This window comes from Equus quagga, chromosome 7, assembly GCF_021613505.1.
Source record: "Equus quagga isolate Etosha38 chromosome 7, UCLA_HA_Equagga_1.0, whole genome shotgun sequence".
Classification (NCBI taxonomy): Eukaryota; Metazoa; Chordata; class Mammalia; order Perissodactyla; family Equidae; genus Equus; species Equus quagga.
The window spans coordinates 114,830,896-114,848,046 of NC_060273.1; the positions used below are offsets into that span (position 1 = coordinate 114,830,896).

The 17,151-nt window shown below is 36.6% G+C and overlaps 1 protein-coding gene across 4 annotated transcripts in view; it reads right to left on the minus strand.

Annotated features, from left to right (window-relative positions):
* Nucleotides 1-17,151, minus strand: part of ARSK (arylsulfatase family member K) — a 51,515-nt gene that overhangs the window by 24,151 nt on the left and 10,213 nt on the right. For all 4 annotated transcript variants that reach the window (XM_046668279.1, XM_046668281.1, XM_046668282.1 and 1 more), the window contains one exon: nucleotides 13,926-14,085. In XM_046668279.1, the coding sequence (XP_046524235.1) occupies nucleotides 13,926-14,085 (160 nt within the window). The remainder of the gene's footprint in view (nucleotides 1-13,925; nucleotides 14,086-17,151) is intronic.

Below are 17,151 nucleotides of genomic sequence, written 5' to 3' on the forward strand. Positions count from 1 at the left end.
GAGTGGGCTCATGTGCATGAAAGAGGGTGCCCCTTCCCTCCCCTCCTGCCTGTTGCACTAGCTTGGTCAGTTAGCCAAGGCAGTGGATCTGCACCAGAGCACCTGTGCCTGCTTGTGTGACCTGCCAGGCCGCAGTAGCTGGTGGGAAGATGCAGACAGGTCCTGTCAGCACAGCTTCCAGTTGATGGGGCAGGTTCAGAAAACACAGCTCCTCCCCCAACCAATGGTGACAGGTGGAATCTGCAACCAGATACCACCCCACTATGCATCAGCAAAGGTCCACTTCATCAAACACCATGAAGAAATACATTAACACTCCAGATGAGATTGAAAATGACAAATCTTCAGAAACCAATCCTCAAGTCACAGAAATTTACAATCTAAATGATAAAGAATTCAAAATAGTTATCATAAAGAAACTCAATGAGTTACAAGACAACTCAGACAGTTCAGTGAACTCAGGAATAAAATGAATGAGCAGAAGGAATTCTTCACAAAAGGGATTGAAACTCTAAAAAACCCAAACAAATGCTAGAGATGAAGAACACAATGAATGAGATGAAATCAATCTAGAATCTTAAAAAACAGAGCTGACATTTTTGAGGGCTGAATTAGTAATTTAGAGGACAGAAATATAGAAATGCTTTGGGTGGAGGAGGAGAGAGAACTAAGACTTAAAGAAAATGAAGAAATTCTTCAAGAAATATCCAACTCAATTAGGAAATGTAACATAAGGATTATAGGTATTCCAAAGGGAGAAGAGAGGGAGAAAGGAGCAGAGAGCTTGTTCAAAGAAATAATAGCTGAGAAGTTCCCAAACCTGGGGAAGGAACTGGAATTACAAGTATATGAAGTCAAAAGAACTCCTAATTATGTCAATGCAAAAAGACCTTCTCCAAGGCATATAATAGTAAAACTGGCCAAAGTCAATGATAAAGAAAAAATATTAAGGGCAGCAAGGCAGAAGAGAGTATCTACAAAGGAACCCCGATCAGGCTTTCAGCAGACTTCTCCGCAGAAACTTTACAGGCTATGAGTGAGTGGAATGATATATTCAAAATACTGAAAGACATAAACTTTCAGCCAACAATACTCTATCCAGTGAAACTAACCTTCAGATAGGATGAAGAAATAAAAACTTTCCCAGATAAACAAAAGCGAGGGAGTTAATCACCACGAGACCCCCTACAAGAATGATCAAGAAGGCCCTCACACCTGAAACAAAAAGGAAAAGGCTTACAAAGCTTTGAGAAAGGACATAAATAGACAAAATCAGAAAATTACAGCTCTCTATCAGAATAGGTTAGCAAACACTAATTATAAGATTAAAGATAAAGGGAAGGAAAGCATCAAAAATAACTATAAACACTTCATTTTAATCACAAACTCACAACACAAAACAGAACAATTTGTGACAGCAATAACTTAGGGAAGAGGAAAGGGATGGAACTGCCCATCCTTAGGCTAATGAAGATAAGAGGCTAACAGAAAATGGACTATCTCATCTATGCAATCTTTTACACAAACCTCATGGTATCCACTAACCAAAAAATCAGAACAGAGACACAAACCATAAATAAACAGAAAACTGAGAAACCCATCATAGAAAAATCACCAAACTGAAATGGCAGTCAGAACTACAAGTGAAGAGAAACAATGGAAATATAGAACAACTGGAAAATAAGAGATAAAATGGCAGTATTAAGCCCTCACATATCAGTAATAACTCTAAATGTAAATGGATTGAATTCTTCAATCAAAAGACACAGAGTAGCTGGATGGATTAAAAAATTAAGATCCAACAATATGCTGCCTCCAGGAAACACATCTCAAATCTAAAGACAAACACAGGCTTAAAGTGAAAGGATAGAGGACAATACTCCAAGCAAATAGAAAGCAAAAGAAAGCAGGGGTTGCCATACCTTTATCAGAGAAAGCAGACTTCAAGATAAAAAAGGCAATGAGAGACAAAGAGGGGAAGTACATAATGATAAAAGGGGGCATCCCACCAAGAGGACATAACATATAAATATATATGCACCTAACAGTGGAGCACTGAAGTACATAAAACAACTATTAACAGACCTAAGTGGAGAAATTGACAGCAACACAATAATAGTAGGGAACCTCAACACTCCACTTACATCAGTGGATAGATTATCTGGACAGAAAGTCAACAAAGAAATAGTGAAATTTAATGAAAAACTAGACCAGGTGGACTTAATAGATATATAAAGAACATTCCGTTCAAAAACAGCAGAATACACATTTTTCTCAAGTGCACATGGAACATTCTCAAAGATAGACCATATGTTGGGAAACAAGGCAAGCCTTAATAAATCTGAGAAGACTGAAATCATATCAAGCATCTTTTCTAACCACAATGCTGTGAAACTAGAAATCAACTATAGGAAAAAAGCTAAGAAAGTCACAAACATGTTGAGACTAAACAACATGCTACTGAACAAACCTTGGATCAATGAAGAAATCAAAGGAGAAATAAAAAAATACTTGGAGACAACGAAAATGAAAATACATCATACCAACTCTTATGGGATGAAGCAAAAGTGGTTCTAAGAGGGAAATTCATAGCAACACAGGCCCACCTCAACAAAAGGAAAAATCTCAAATAAGTCATCTTAAACTACACCTAATAGAACTAGAAGAAGAAGAACAAACAAAGGTGAAAGTCAGCAGAAGGAGAGAAATAATAAAAATTAGAGCAAAAATAAATGAAATAGCCAAATAACAGTAGAAAGGATCAATGAAACTAAGAGCTGGTTCTTTGAGAAGATAAACAAAATTGACAAACCTTCAGCCAGACTCACTAAGAAAAAAAGAGAGAAGGCTCAAATAAATAAAATTAGAAATGAAAGAGGAGAAATTACAATGGATATCACAGAAATACAAAGGATTATAAGAGAATACTATGAAAAACTATATGCCAACAAACTGAATAACTTAGAAGATATGGATAAATTCTTAGACTCATACAACCTCCCAAAAGTGAATCAAGAAGAAATAGACAATCTGCACAGACAAATCACAAGGAAAGACATTGAAACAGTAATCAAAAACCTCCCCCCAACAAAGAAGTCCAGGACCAGCTGGCTTCTCTGGAAAATTCCATCAAACAGTCAAAGATTTAATATCTGTCCTTCTCAAACTATTCCAAAAAATTGAGGAAGATGGAATGCTTCCTAACTCATTCTATGAGTCCAACAACACTCTGATCACAAAACCAGACAGGGACAATACAAAGAAGGAAAATTATAGGCCAATATTGCTGATGAACATAGATGCAAAAATCCTGAACAAAATATTAGCAAAATGAATATAGTAATATATTAAAAGGATCATATACCATGATCAAGTGGGATTTATACCAGGGACACAAGGATGGTTCAACATCTACAAAGTAATCAATATGATATGCCACATTGACAAAATGAGGAATAAAAATCACATGATCCTCTTAATAGATGCAGAGAAAGCATTTGAGAAGATCCAACATCAATTTATGATAAAAACTCTTAATAAAATGGGTGTAGAAGGAAAGCACCTCAACATAATAAAGGCCATATATGACAAACCCACAGCCAACATCATACTCAACAGTGAAAAACAGAAAGCCATCCTGCTAAGAACAGGAACAAGACAAGGGTGCCCACTCTAGCCACTCTTATTCAACAGAGTACTGGAGGTTTCGGCCAGAGCAATTAGGCAAGAAAAAGAAATAAAAGGGATTCAAATTATCAAGGAAGAAGTGAAACTCTTGCTCTTTGCAGATGACATGGTTCTATACATAGAAAACCCTCAAGAATTCATCAGAAAACTATTAGAAATAATAACAGCAAAGTTGCACGGTACAAAATCAACTCACAAAAATCAGTTGCATTTCTACTTTCTAATAACGAACTAGTAGAAAGAGAACTCAAGAATACAATCCCACGTACAATCACAACAAAAAGAATAAAATATCTAGGAATATATTTAACCAGGAGGTGAAAGACCTATACACTGAAAACTATAAGACATTTTTGAAAGAAATTGAAGATGACATAAAGAAATCGAAAGATATTCCATGGTCATGGATTGGAAGAATAAATGTAGTTAAAATGTCCATATTACCTAAAGCAATCTAAAAATTCAATGCAATCTCAATCAGAATCCCAATGACATTCGTTATGGAAACAGAACAAAGAATCCTAATATTTACATGGAACAACAAAAGATCCCAAATGGCACAAGTAATCCTGAGAAAAAAGAACAAAGCTGGAGGCATCACAATCCAAGACTTCAAAATATACTATACAAAGTTATTGTAATCCAAACAGCGGGGTACTGGCACAAAAAGAAACACATAGATCAATGGAACAGAACGGAAAGACCAGAAATAAAACCACACTTCTATGGACAGCTAATCCTTGACAAAGGAGCCAAGAACATACAATGGAGAAAGGAAAGTCTCTTCACTAAATGGTGTTGGGAAAACTGGACAGCCACATGCAAAAGAATCAAAGTAGACCATTATCTTACACCATATACAAAAATTCACTCAAAATGGATTAAAGACTTGAAGGTAAGACTTGAAACCAAAAAACTCCTGGAAGAAAATATAGGCAGTACACCCTCTGACATCGGTCTTAGCAGCATCTTTTCAAATACCTTGGCTACTCAGGCGTGGGACACAAAAGAAAAAGTAGACAAATGGAACTACATCAGACTAAAGAGCTTCTGCGGGGCAAGGGAAACCATGTACAAAACAAAAAGACAACCCAGCAACTGGGAGAAAATATTTGCAAATCATATATCTGACAAGGGGTTAATCTCCAAAATATATAAAGAACTCATACAACTCAACAACAAAAAGCCAAACAACCAGATCAAAAAATGGGCAGAGGGGTGAGCCCGGTGGTGTAGTGGTTGGGTTCGTGTGCTCTGCTTCAGCAGCCTGGGGTTTGTGGGTCTGGATCATGGGCGTGGACCTATGCACTGCTAATCAAGCCATGCTGAGGTGGTGTCCCACAAACAAAACTGAGGAAGACTGGCATAGATTTTAACTCAGTGACAATCTTCCTCAAGCAAAAAGAGGAAGATTGGCAACAAATGTTAGCTCAGGGCCAGTCTTCCTCACCAAACCAAACCAAACAAAAAAACAAAAAATGGGCAGAGGATATGAACAGACAGTTTTCCAAAGAACATATACAGATGGGGGGGCCGGCCCAGTGGTGCAGCGGTTAAGTGTGCACATTCTGCTTCGGCGGCCTAGGGTTCGCCAGTTCGAATCCCGGGTGCAGACATGGCACCACTTGGCAAGCCATGCTCTGGTAGGCATCCCACATATAAAGCAGAGGAAGATGGGCAGGGATGTTAGCTCAAGCCCACTCTTCCTCAGCAAAAAGAGGAGGATTGGCAGATGTTAGCTCATGGCTAGTCTTCCTCAAAAAAAAAAAAACAAACTTAAAAAAATAAAAGAAGATACACAGATGGGCAATAGGCACATGAAAAGATGTTCAACATCACTAATCATCATGGAAATGCAAATCAAAACTACAATGAGATATCACCTTACACCTGCTAGAATGGCTATAATTACCAAAAGAAAAAATAACAAATGCTGGAGAGGATGTGGAGAAAAGGAAACTCTCATACACTGCTGGTGGGAATGCAAACTGGTGCAGCCACTATAGAAAACAGTACAGAGGTGTCTCAAAAAATTAAAAATAGAAATACCATCTGACCCAGTTATCCCACTACTGGGTATTTATCCAAAGAACTTGAAATCAACAATTCAAAGAGACTTATGCACCCCTATGTTCACTGCAGCATTATTCACCATAGCCAAGGTGTGGGAGCAACCCAAGTGCCCATCAACAGATAAATGGATAAAGAAGATGTGGTATTTATACACGATGGACTACTACTCAGCCATAAGAAATGACGAAATCCGGCCATTTGTGACAACATGGATGGACCTTGAGGGTATTATGCTGAGTGAAATAAGTCAGAGGGAGAAAGTCAAATACCATATGATCTCACTCATAAGTAGAAGATAAAAACGACAAAAAAACCCAAAAACACATAGCATTGGAGATTGGACTGGTGGTTATCATTGGGGAAGGGGGGAGGGGGAGGGCAAAAGGGGTGATTAGGGTCACATGTGAGGGGATGCACTATAATTAGTGTTCGGGTGGTGAACATGATGTAATGTATACAGAATTCAAAATATTATGTACATCTGAAAAAAATAAAAATTAAAAAAAGATTTGTGTGCTTTTTATGAAAATAATAACAAATAATTTTTGAAAATACTTGATTCCCTAAAACGTATTGTTAAACTATATGTCAGAAAGTATCCTTTGCTACTAATTTTAAAATTAGCTCTACAGAAATCACGTGGGACCAGCCATTTTTAGAAAGCTGAATTTTCCTGACAGCTGAGGCTTCCTCTTTTTAAGAAACAGTCTCTCTCTCTCTCTCTCACTCACACACACACACACACACACACACACACACACACACATACAGACACAGAGAATTAACTATTTGAGTTAGCATTGTCCTTTGCTTCCACACAGCACTACTTGAAATGTTTTTCTTGGTTAAGTCTTGAATTAAATGACTATGGATTGTCACTATGAAAGTAAGCTACTATTCTGGGTTAATAATATCATTTGCCCTCATACTAAATTAAATCTCAGTATTTTTAGTTCTTTTGCTTGCTCTGAATGAATTTCGTTCTTATTTTCTTGACAGATATCAATTTTTAATTATCTCATCTCCTTGAGAAATATTTTTTCACCTTAAAAATATTTCTTTTTAAATACATTCAGATCTTGCTGGAGTTGAACTACGGATATGCTAGATATTATTGTGGTTGTTAGTTTATTTTTAACATCAAGAATGCTAATTTATCCATGTACTTTTAGACATTTTAACACTCTTTCTTTAGAGATTATAGAATGAGTCTAAAAATTTTCATTTATTCCTTATACATTAAGTACCTTACTTTTGAAACTTTGCCGTCTAGACTCCTACTAGAAAAAGAAGTACTAAAAGGCAGCTACATCATGGCTAACTGAAACAGAATGTAGTCAATAAAAGAGCCAACTGGAAGCTTGGAAAGACTGCTTAGAGAAAAACAGGGAAACTTTGAAGGGATGACAAATTAGATGAATCAAGAAATTACAAGAACTCCAAAAAAATCATCTAAAACAATCATGGGACTTGATCAAAGGGCAAAAAAATATGTTCAAGGATGAAAAGATTAGAATAGAACCATTCAAGGTTGTTATTATTTTTTTTTTAGAGAAAAAAACTTTATGGAGATTCTCAAATTCAGCTTAGCCAAGGAAATATGCTTATGATTTTTGGCCAGCTGTCTCAGCCTGTTATTTAAGTCCTCATATAATCTTTAAAGCCTTACCTTTCATTGCTCCCTTATAGGAATTCTGCTTTATCCAATGTCCTCCAAAAGGTCTGCATTTTCCTACTTGGATGCCTCTGTTCGGAAGTTTCTCCTTCCTGTCCTCCAGTTGGGCCTAGTGATGTTCTACTTCTGTGGGAGTTTATCAAATCTAAAATGCTATTAATGTAATACGTGCTTTTTTGAAAAATATATACTATTAAGAAAAAACGTTGCCTATAAGACTAACACAATTTTGTAATCATCAATTGTAAGATGCACTGCAATCTCAGAGATGTTAAATTTGAAAAAACATGTGCACGTTAGAATAGATTAAATATACTACTTTACAGCCTTTTCCTCCCCGCTTTGGGGAAAAAAATCTGGATGTGATCACTTCCTCCTTTAAACAGAACTCACCATATTTTGCCCTGTACTGTAGTTATCTAGACTTATTTTTTTAACCTCTTTTAAACTGGAAGTCTCTTCAGCTAGGTCCTTATCTGGCTAATGCTAAGGTTTCATTGAAAAAGTTAAATCTCCACATTATTACATAGCTTTAGGCTCTCCTCAAGTAGATTGAGATAAACTTCCACAAGTCCTCAAATGGCTAACACTGGCAAAGTAGGAGATGAACTTCATTATGGGCGGCTAAACATAATACATTAAACTTTAGTAATTAAATGGAAAAAATCCAAGAATTGTAATGAGGCTGTAGGCTCAGAGACCTCACTGCCCAAGAAACTGATGTAGGAGTTATGGCAGAGAGCTATCTGAAGATAGCCCCAGGGGCTGCTTCAGCCAAGAACTTGCTAGTCATCAGAAGTGAGGATCTGGAAAAATAAAACAAACAAAAACAACAGCAAGCTCTTCCACTATCATAAAAAATCATGCTGAGAATGCACCCAGAATAATGCAAGCTGTTCTAGAAGCGAATTTCATTAAAGATAATAAGGGAGGGTGTTCTAAAAAAGCTTCTAAAAATGACCAAAGGAATGACTGTCTGTCTCCATTATAAAGAAAAGAATAAAATAAACTCCTCCTTGGAATGGAGAAAACTGATCTAAAGGTATATGATCCTTGATTACAAAATAATAGTGGATAAGCGTGAGATGAACACAGACTTATTCATTAGGCTGCAGAACTGAAAGGGACTGAGAGACGGCTCTGTGGTTGCTGTTCTGAGTTCTGCAGCTTCCCTCCTGGTCACTCGGATTCTGTCTAGAAAGCTTGTGATGCTGGTCCGCAGGCCTGACAGGGAACAGGAAGAGTGGTGTTAGCAGCCTATAATTTGCTTCCCTTTGCTGTTTGCCAAGAGACTTGAGCTTGAGAGTTCTTCCCATAGCAATTTTCTCAGTTTGGAAGTAGGCCTTTATTTTTCATTTGTTTCAGAGGATTAAAAATTGCCTATTGTGACTTGGCTTCAGAAAAACATTAAGCTGTGTGTTGAGAACATATGTAATTACAATGGTAGTAAGAGGAAATGACAGACGATTTGATTTTAGGTTTTAGACTTTTAGCTAGAAAGATACAGCAGCTTGTTTAAATTCTCTTTTTATGCCATTAGAATGTAAGTTCCATGAGAGATTTTTTGTTTTGATCACTACTGTATTCTCATCATTTAAAAATAGTGTCTAGGACACAGCAGGTGGCTCAAATATTTGCTGAATGGGTATTGCATACATCTGATTTTACTTTTGTAACTTAAGGATCACCTATTAGTATTTTAAGGAGTATTACTTAGTATTCATTTTCTTCATTAAATTGTATTGATTTTAGAAATCTAGGTTTTAAAATGTCTATATAAAATCAATTACCTCCTAATTCTACACACTTCCAAATTACCATTTTCTTTGGTTTTATTAATTCTAAAAAAATTGTCCTACTAGTGTCAAGTGGATTGGATCCCTTAGAATATGAAAGCATAAACTTAAGATTCAAAACATAGGCACTTACTGTTAAGTGTGACATTCCTAAGGCCATGCTGATGAGTATAAAGTATTTAGCTTAGTTTCTTAACCTCTGCGCTATTGACATTTTGCGCTTGATAATTCTTTGTTGGTGGAGGAGCTGTCATGGGCATTATAAGACTGTTCAGCAGCAATCCTGGCCTCTCCCTCTAGATGCCAGTAGCATTCCCCCAGGGGTGTCAACCAAAAATGTCTCCAGACATTGTCAAATGTCTTCTGGGGGTCAAAACTGCCCTCAGTTGAGAACCACTGTTTTAGACATTGGGAATATATTGGCAAAATAGTTTTACCTGATGGCAAAACTGATCAAAACACCCTATGAATTAAACACAAATGTTTCTTTTAAATTGGTAAGAAGATACAGCAAATTCAAACCTAATCAAACCTAGTATGAACACAATACATATAATGTGAGAGGGGGAGATGAATCCCAGGATTTTATAAACCGCTTAACTGTACTCCTTGAAGTCACAGAATGTCAGAAAGGAGGAACCTTTAAAGTCATCTATTGTAAGCTCATTTGATGTACTGGAATCCCAAGTAGAGAAGTAACTTACCTAAGGTCTTATAGTCAGTAAATAGTATCTTAATGAGTAGTACCACCAATACTTGTTTAGCAGTTGTCTGGAAGAAACAAGTGTGTAGCCCTCAGAGTTCCCAGTATGGTGCAGTATATTATGGCTAGTAAGGGACACGTAGTTGGACTAATGTTCCTAAACTGGTACAAGAAGAAAGCATCACTTGATGCCTAAAAAAGACAGAGTACTGTAGAAATAAACTAATGATACTTGTAATTCTGGCTGAAAATATAAGGAGGTTCAGAAATGGCCAATTTCAGTGGTAAAGATAGCACAAATATCTAAAAACCTTGAGTTTTGATTTTAAGAGTCAGTCTATCAAAAACACTGAATGTTCCTATTTATAAAATTTGATACCGAGAGACCTTCTTTTTTCTGAGACGCATTTTTAAACCTGCACAGAAAAATCTGAAAGATAATGTGCCATACTTCATATAACCTTTGCAGACATGCTATTAACAGCAACCTTGACCTATCTGTAAGCCAAATGACTGTGTGGGGACATACAGCACTCATACAAACAGTTCCTATAGCTTACTTCAATTTCCTAAGTTCTGGTGAGAAGGTAAGTGAAAATATCCTACAGCAATTATTATACTGAAAATCATCTTTGACCTTCAAAATATCAGCATTTAAGGGGCTCTTTCCATTTTACTGATTTTAGAATTCCACATGAGAAAGAATAAACTTCTGAAAATTAAGAATATTTAAAACATTAAAAAACTGAAAAATGGGATATACCGTATTGAGGATAAATATAAAATATTAATAATGAACAAGTGCCATGACCCTTGGTTAAATAGAACATCAATGTTTACCAAATAATAAACTATAGGTAGTTTATTATCATCATAATAAATATTATAGAAAATTATCAATATAACTTTTTATTCTATTTATTCATTCATTTGACAAACATTTAATTGTGTACCTACAATGCACTGGTACTACGCTGGCAATGGGAATAAAGGAAGGAAAAAGAGAGAGTCCTTATCCTCCAGGAATTATTATCACATTGAGGAAAAAAGTTCAGGTCATCATGTTTTAACCATTTCATATACAGAACGACAGATATAGGGAGTACAAGTTGTTCAACCTCAGATTTTTTCAATTATTGGATTGATTGAGGAAATAGAGGAAATAACTTCAAAGAGAATACTATGAATAGCTGTATCTTACTTGGATTAATGTTATTTCTAAAAAGGAAAAGGATTTTAAAGAGACATTTGTGAAACTCAATGAAATAATTAGTAATGGAACATACTTTAGAAAAATAGGGGGTTATGTAAATATTAAATATTAAACTACGATTCTGGTTAAACCATTTTTTATAACAACAATCTTTTCCCTTGATTAAATGCTTACTCTGGACCCGGCCCTGTTAAAGACTTTATATCACCTCATTTAATCCTTTTATATGATCTTTTATATTAACTCATTTAAAACTCAGTCATCCAATGGGGTGGGTATTATTAACTCCAGTTTACAGAGAAGAACACTTACAGAAGCAACTTACCCAAGGTCACATGGATGGTAAAAAGGGAAGCTGGGTGTCTAACTCTGTTCTGCTGGATTCCTTCTACCACGTTTACCCCCCCCCCCCCCCCACCCCCGCCACCGACTTTCTTTCTGTTATATTAGCCAGGCAGAGTGGGGGAAGAGCATTTTATACAGGGACTTTTTTTGTAAAGGGACTAGCTTGTGCAATGGTCCAGGGGTAGTAAAAAACATGTTAAAGAAGTTTTTAAAAGACCAGGTACATACTGAGGGTCAGAGAGAGAGTGGCACGAAATGAGACTGGAAGTAGGCCGGGGCTAGATTATAAACCACGGGTCTTATAAACCGTGTTGTGGATTTGGGATTTTAGCCCACCTGCAGAGAAAAAAACCATTGAAGGATTTTAAGCAGATAAGTAATTCGATCAAACGTATATTTTAGAAAGATCACTCTGGCTGCCTATAGAAAATGGGGCAGATAGAAGAAAAGAGTCCATTTAGAAGGCCATGTCAATAGTGTAGGCAAGAGATGATGGAAGCTTGGTGGAGATGGTAAGTGAATAAATTGGAGAAATATTTTAGAAGTGGAACTGACAACATTTGATGAAGGATTAGAAGACAGGGGTGGGAAAGAGATGTCAGGATCACTTTTGGGCATCAAGTATTGACATCTTTTAGATTTTGGAAGACAGAAAAGAAAGAAATTTAACATTAACCAGAAGAGCAAGATTAATGCTCAGATTATTCTAGATTATTTTAGTAACTGTTTACCCAAAACTCACTGTTTTAGTTTCCTAGGACTGCTGTAACAAATTATTACAAACTAGTGGCTTAAAACAACAGATTTATTCTCTCTGGAGGCTAGAAATCTGAGATCAAGGTGTTGGCAGGGTCAAGCTCCCTCTGGAGGCTCTAGGGAAGAATTCTTCCTTGCTTCCTCCTGGCTTCTGGTAACTGCCGGCGATCTTTGGCTTGTAGCTGTGATCACTCCAATCTCTGCCTCTGCCTTCACACTGCCTTCTGTGTGTGTCTGTGTCCTTTCTTCTTCTAGTAAGGATGCTAGTCATTGGATTTAGGGCTCACTCTAAATCCAGGATGACTTCATCTTGAGGTTCTTGACTAATTACATCTGTAAGTAGGATCTATTTCCAAATAAGGTCACATTCTGAAGTTCCAGGTGGACATGAAGTTTTGGGAAACGCGATTCATCTCACTACACTTACATTATTTTTACTGAATTTATTTTTCTAGTTATCATTATCATCATCATCACTACTGCCATTACCATAACCCTCAATTAGCACCTGCTAGGCAAGAGGTATTGCTCTAAAGTTTTAATATGTATTTCCGCCGGGATCACAAGTATCGAGGGACCCCAAGATCACACCCAAGTTTGCTAGGGGGACTCAAAGGACTCAGCACATAGTTGGACGCATGGTTATGATTTATTACAGTGCAAGGACACAAAGCAAAATCAGCAACGGGAAAAGGTGCTTAGGGTAAGTCTGGAGGAAACCAGGTACGAATCTCCAAGTGAAGTCACAAAGGACACACTTAATTCCTCCAGCATTGAACTAGGATAATACATATGAAGTGCTGTCTAACAGAGAAGCTCACTGGAGACTCAGCACCCAAGTTGTTATTGGGGGCTGATCGTGCAGGCACCTTCTGCCTAGCACAAACTAGAATTCCTGATCCCAGAGGGAAAGCAGATGTTTAGCATAAACTACATTGTGCAAAGACTCTAGGTACACGGTAAGCCTCTTTTATCAGTAAGGGAATAGAGGGAACAGTCCTGAAATTCAAGTTCCCAGATGTCAGCCAAGGGCCAACCTTCAAAGTAGGCCTTTCTAAAGGCAGTAGTCTCGGGCCTGCTATGTTAGCTCTTCCTGCACACATTATTTCACTTAACCCTCACAACAAAGAAATCAAAGTTCAATTATTTCAGATAACGTTCCCAAGATTACACTACTATAGGTTAGTAGTAAACAGAGAAACTAGGATTCGAAAGTAGGCAATCTGATCCTAGATCTCTGCTCTTGTCCACTATGCTCGCTGCCTGGTTTCTGAGAACTTAGTAAAATGAAAAAAAAAAGTTACAATAGACTCATGTTGGAGAGAACTGACAAAAGCAAGTAGCAAGAAAGTTATAGTCTTTAAAACAGATTGTAAAGTGAATAATAAAGTAGCCACTATATAATGGAAACTCAACTAAAATCTTGGGTTAAACAATTTTATAGACACTATTTATAGACCTTTAATGTTTAAGAAAAACAAAATTACCAGCATATTGGTAATTTTAATATTTTAATAAGATTAAAAAAGCTAAAGTTTTAGCCAAATTAACACAATCAAGGGATTAAGAGGTTTCTGTTCACCATTGTGGAGAAATAAAAAAATAAAAAGAGTACATGTATGTGCTATAGCAGAGGGCAGCCTATTAGAATTATTTTTGTTTTATTTTATTTTTTACCTAACAGAGTGATGTCCTGAAGTATAGTCCAGTTTTCCAAATTTTTGTGTTCGGTAGCCATGCTTCTCCATGACATCCATCCATGTTGTATAATTTGGATCTAGGCCCTTAAAGTTATTCCAAGATTCTGTTAAGTGAGTGAAGAGACCACTCCACATTGCTGGGTGAAAAAAAAAAAGGAATTGAGATTAGTGTAAAGCTTAACAATTTGTTTTAACTATTAAAACAGTTTTCCAAGAAAGGAGTCTTCTAGTTTAGAGCTCAAGCTCTGGAGTGACTCATAATCTGCATTAGGTGCTTTACCCAACATTTCTGATTATTACCTCATTTTATCAAGGGGAAAACTCTGCAAGGAGTTACTAGTTCCATTTTACAGGTGAGTCTCTAAGGCTTACAGGGTAAGTTGCTCAAGGTAAATGCAGCAGGAATTAAATGTAAAGCCTGTCTGACTTTAGAGTCTTTTTTCAATCATAAAAATAATCGCTAAGTATTTATTGGTTAATTTTCCAAGTTAGTCAACTGAAGTACAGATCTCATTTCCTCAAAATCCTCAAGGATTTTCCCTATTCCTTGTCTTTCCACAAAAAATTTAAGTGTACTATGTCTTCTCTCTCATTTTCTACAACTATGATTGTTTATTCAATAAATAGTTCTTCAAGTATTAAGGGAGAAATAGACAGCAATACAATAACACTAGGAGACTTCAACACCCCACTGTCAACAATGGCTAGATAATCCAGACAGAAAATAAGTAGGGAAACACTAGACTTCAACTACACATTAGACTAGATGGACTTAACAGACATTTACAGAACCTTCCATCCAAAAGCAACAGAATACACGTTCTTCTCAAGTGCACACGAACATTCTCTAGGATAGGTCATATGTTAGGCCACAAAACAAGTCTTAATAAATTTTAGAAGACTGACATGATATCAAGCATCTTTTTTTGACAACAATGGTATGAAGTTAGAAATCAAATACAAGAATACTGGAAAATTCACAAATATGTGGAGATTAAACAACATGCTACTGAACAACCAATGAGTCAAAGAAGAAATCAAAAGAGAAATCAAAAAATATCTTGAGACAAATGAAAATGGAAATACAACATACCAAAACTAACAGGATGCAGAAAAAGCATTTCTAAGAGGGAAGTCCATAGCAAAAAATACTTGTATTAAAAAAAGAGAGAGTTGGGGGCTGGCCCCATGGCTGAGTGGTTAAGTTCACGCACTCTGCACTCCGCAGGATACAAAATTATTATACAAAAGTCAGCTGCGTTTCTATACACTAACAACAAACTATCAGAAAGAGAAATTAAGAAAACAATCCCATTTACAATTGAATAAAAGAACAGAACAAAATACCTAGGAATAAATTTAATAAAGGAAGTGAAAGATCTGTACAACGAAAACTATCAGACATTGAAGATGACACAAATGAATGGAAAGATTCTGTGCTCCTGGATTGGAAGAATTAATATTATTAAAATGTCCATACCACCCAAAGCAATCTATGGACTCAATGTAATCCCTATCAAAATTCCAATGGCATTTTTCGTTTTTTTTTTTTTTTTAAACTTTGACATCTGAGCTAACATTTGTTGCCAATCTTCCTCTTTTTTTTTTCCTTCTTCTTCTCCCCAAAGACCCCCAGTACATAGTTGTATATTCTAGTTGTAGGTCCTTCTATTTGTTCATTGTGGGATGCCACCTCAGCATGGCCTGATGAGTGGTGCCATGTCCACGCCCAGGATCCAAACCGGCGAAACCCTGGGCAGCTGAAGCAGATCATGTGAACGTAACCACTCAGGCACAGGGCCAGCCCCCAGTGGCACTTTTCAAAGAAATAGAACAAACAATCCTAAAATTTGTATGGAACCACATAAGACTCCAAATAGCCAAAGCAATCTTGAGAAAGAAGAACTAAGCTGGAGGCATCACACTTTCTGATTTCTAACTCTATTACAAAGCTATATCTTCAGACAGCATGGTACTGGCATAAAAATAGATACAAAGATAAAAATAGAATAAAGAGCCCAGAAATAAATTCATGCATATATGGTCAGTTAATTTATGACAAAGGAGTCAAGAATATACAATGGGAAAAGGATAGTCTCTTCAATAAATTGTGTTGGGAAACCTGGACCCCTATCTTATACTATACACAAAAATCAACCCAAAATGGATTAGAGACTTGAATGTGAGGCCTGAAACTGTGAAACTCCTGGAAGAAAACATAGTGGGTAAGCTCCTTGACACTAGTCTTGACAATAATTTTTTGGATTTGACACCAAAAGCATAAGCAACAAAAGCAAAATTAAACAAGTGGGACTACATCAAACTAAAAAGCTTCTGCACAGCAAAGGAAACCATCAACAAAATGAAAAAGCAACCTATGGAATGGGAGAAAATATTAGCAAATCACCTATCTGATAAGGGATTGACAGCCAAAATATATAAAGCACTCATACAACTCAACAACAAAAACCCAAACAATACAATTAAAAAATGAGCAGAGGAACTGAACATTTTTCCAAAGATCTAGAGATAGCCAACAGGTACACTAATAGCAATAGTGCAATAGCACTAATCTTCAGGAAAATGCAAATCAAAACCTCAATGAGATATCACCTCATACATGTTGTAATGGCTATCATCAAAAAGACAGGAGATAATGAGTGTTGATGATGACGTGGAGAAAAGTGAACCCTCATGCACACTGTTGGTGGGAATGGAAACTGGTAAAGCCACTATGGAAAACAGTACGGAGGTTCCTCAAAAAATTACAACTAGAACTACCACACGATGCAGCAATTTCACTTCTGGGTATATATCTGAAGGAAACGAAATTCTTATCTCAAAGAGATATCTGCACCCCCATGTTCATTGCAGCATTATTTACAACAGCCAAGACATGGAAACAACCTAAGTGTCCATCAATGGATGAATGGATAAAAAGAAATGTGATGTGAGATACATACACATACGCGAGTGCGCGCACACACACACACAGACACACACTGGAATTTGTTCAGCTGTAAAAAAAGAAAGAAGTCCTGCCTTTGCGACAACATGGATAGACCTTGAAGGCATTATGCTAAATGAAATAAGTCAGACAGAGAAAGACAGAAAGTGTATGATCTTACTTATATGTGGAATCTTAAAAAAAACTGAATTCACAGAAACAGAACAGACTGGGTGGTTGCCAGAGGCAGGAGTTG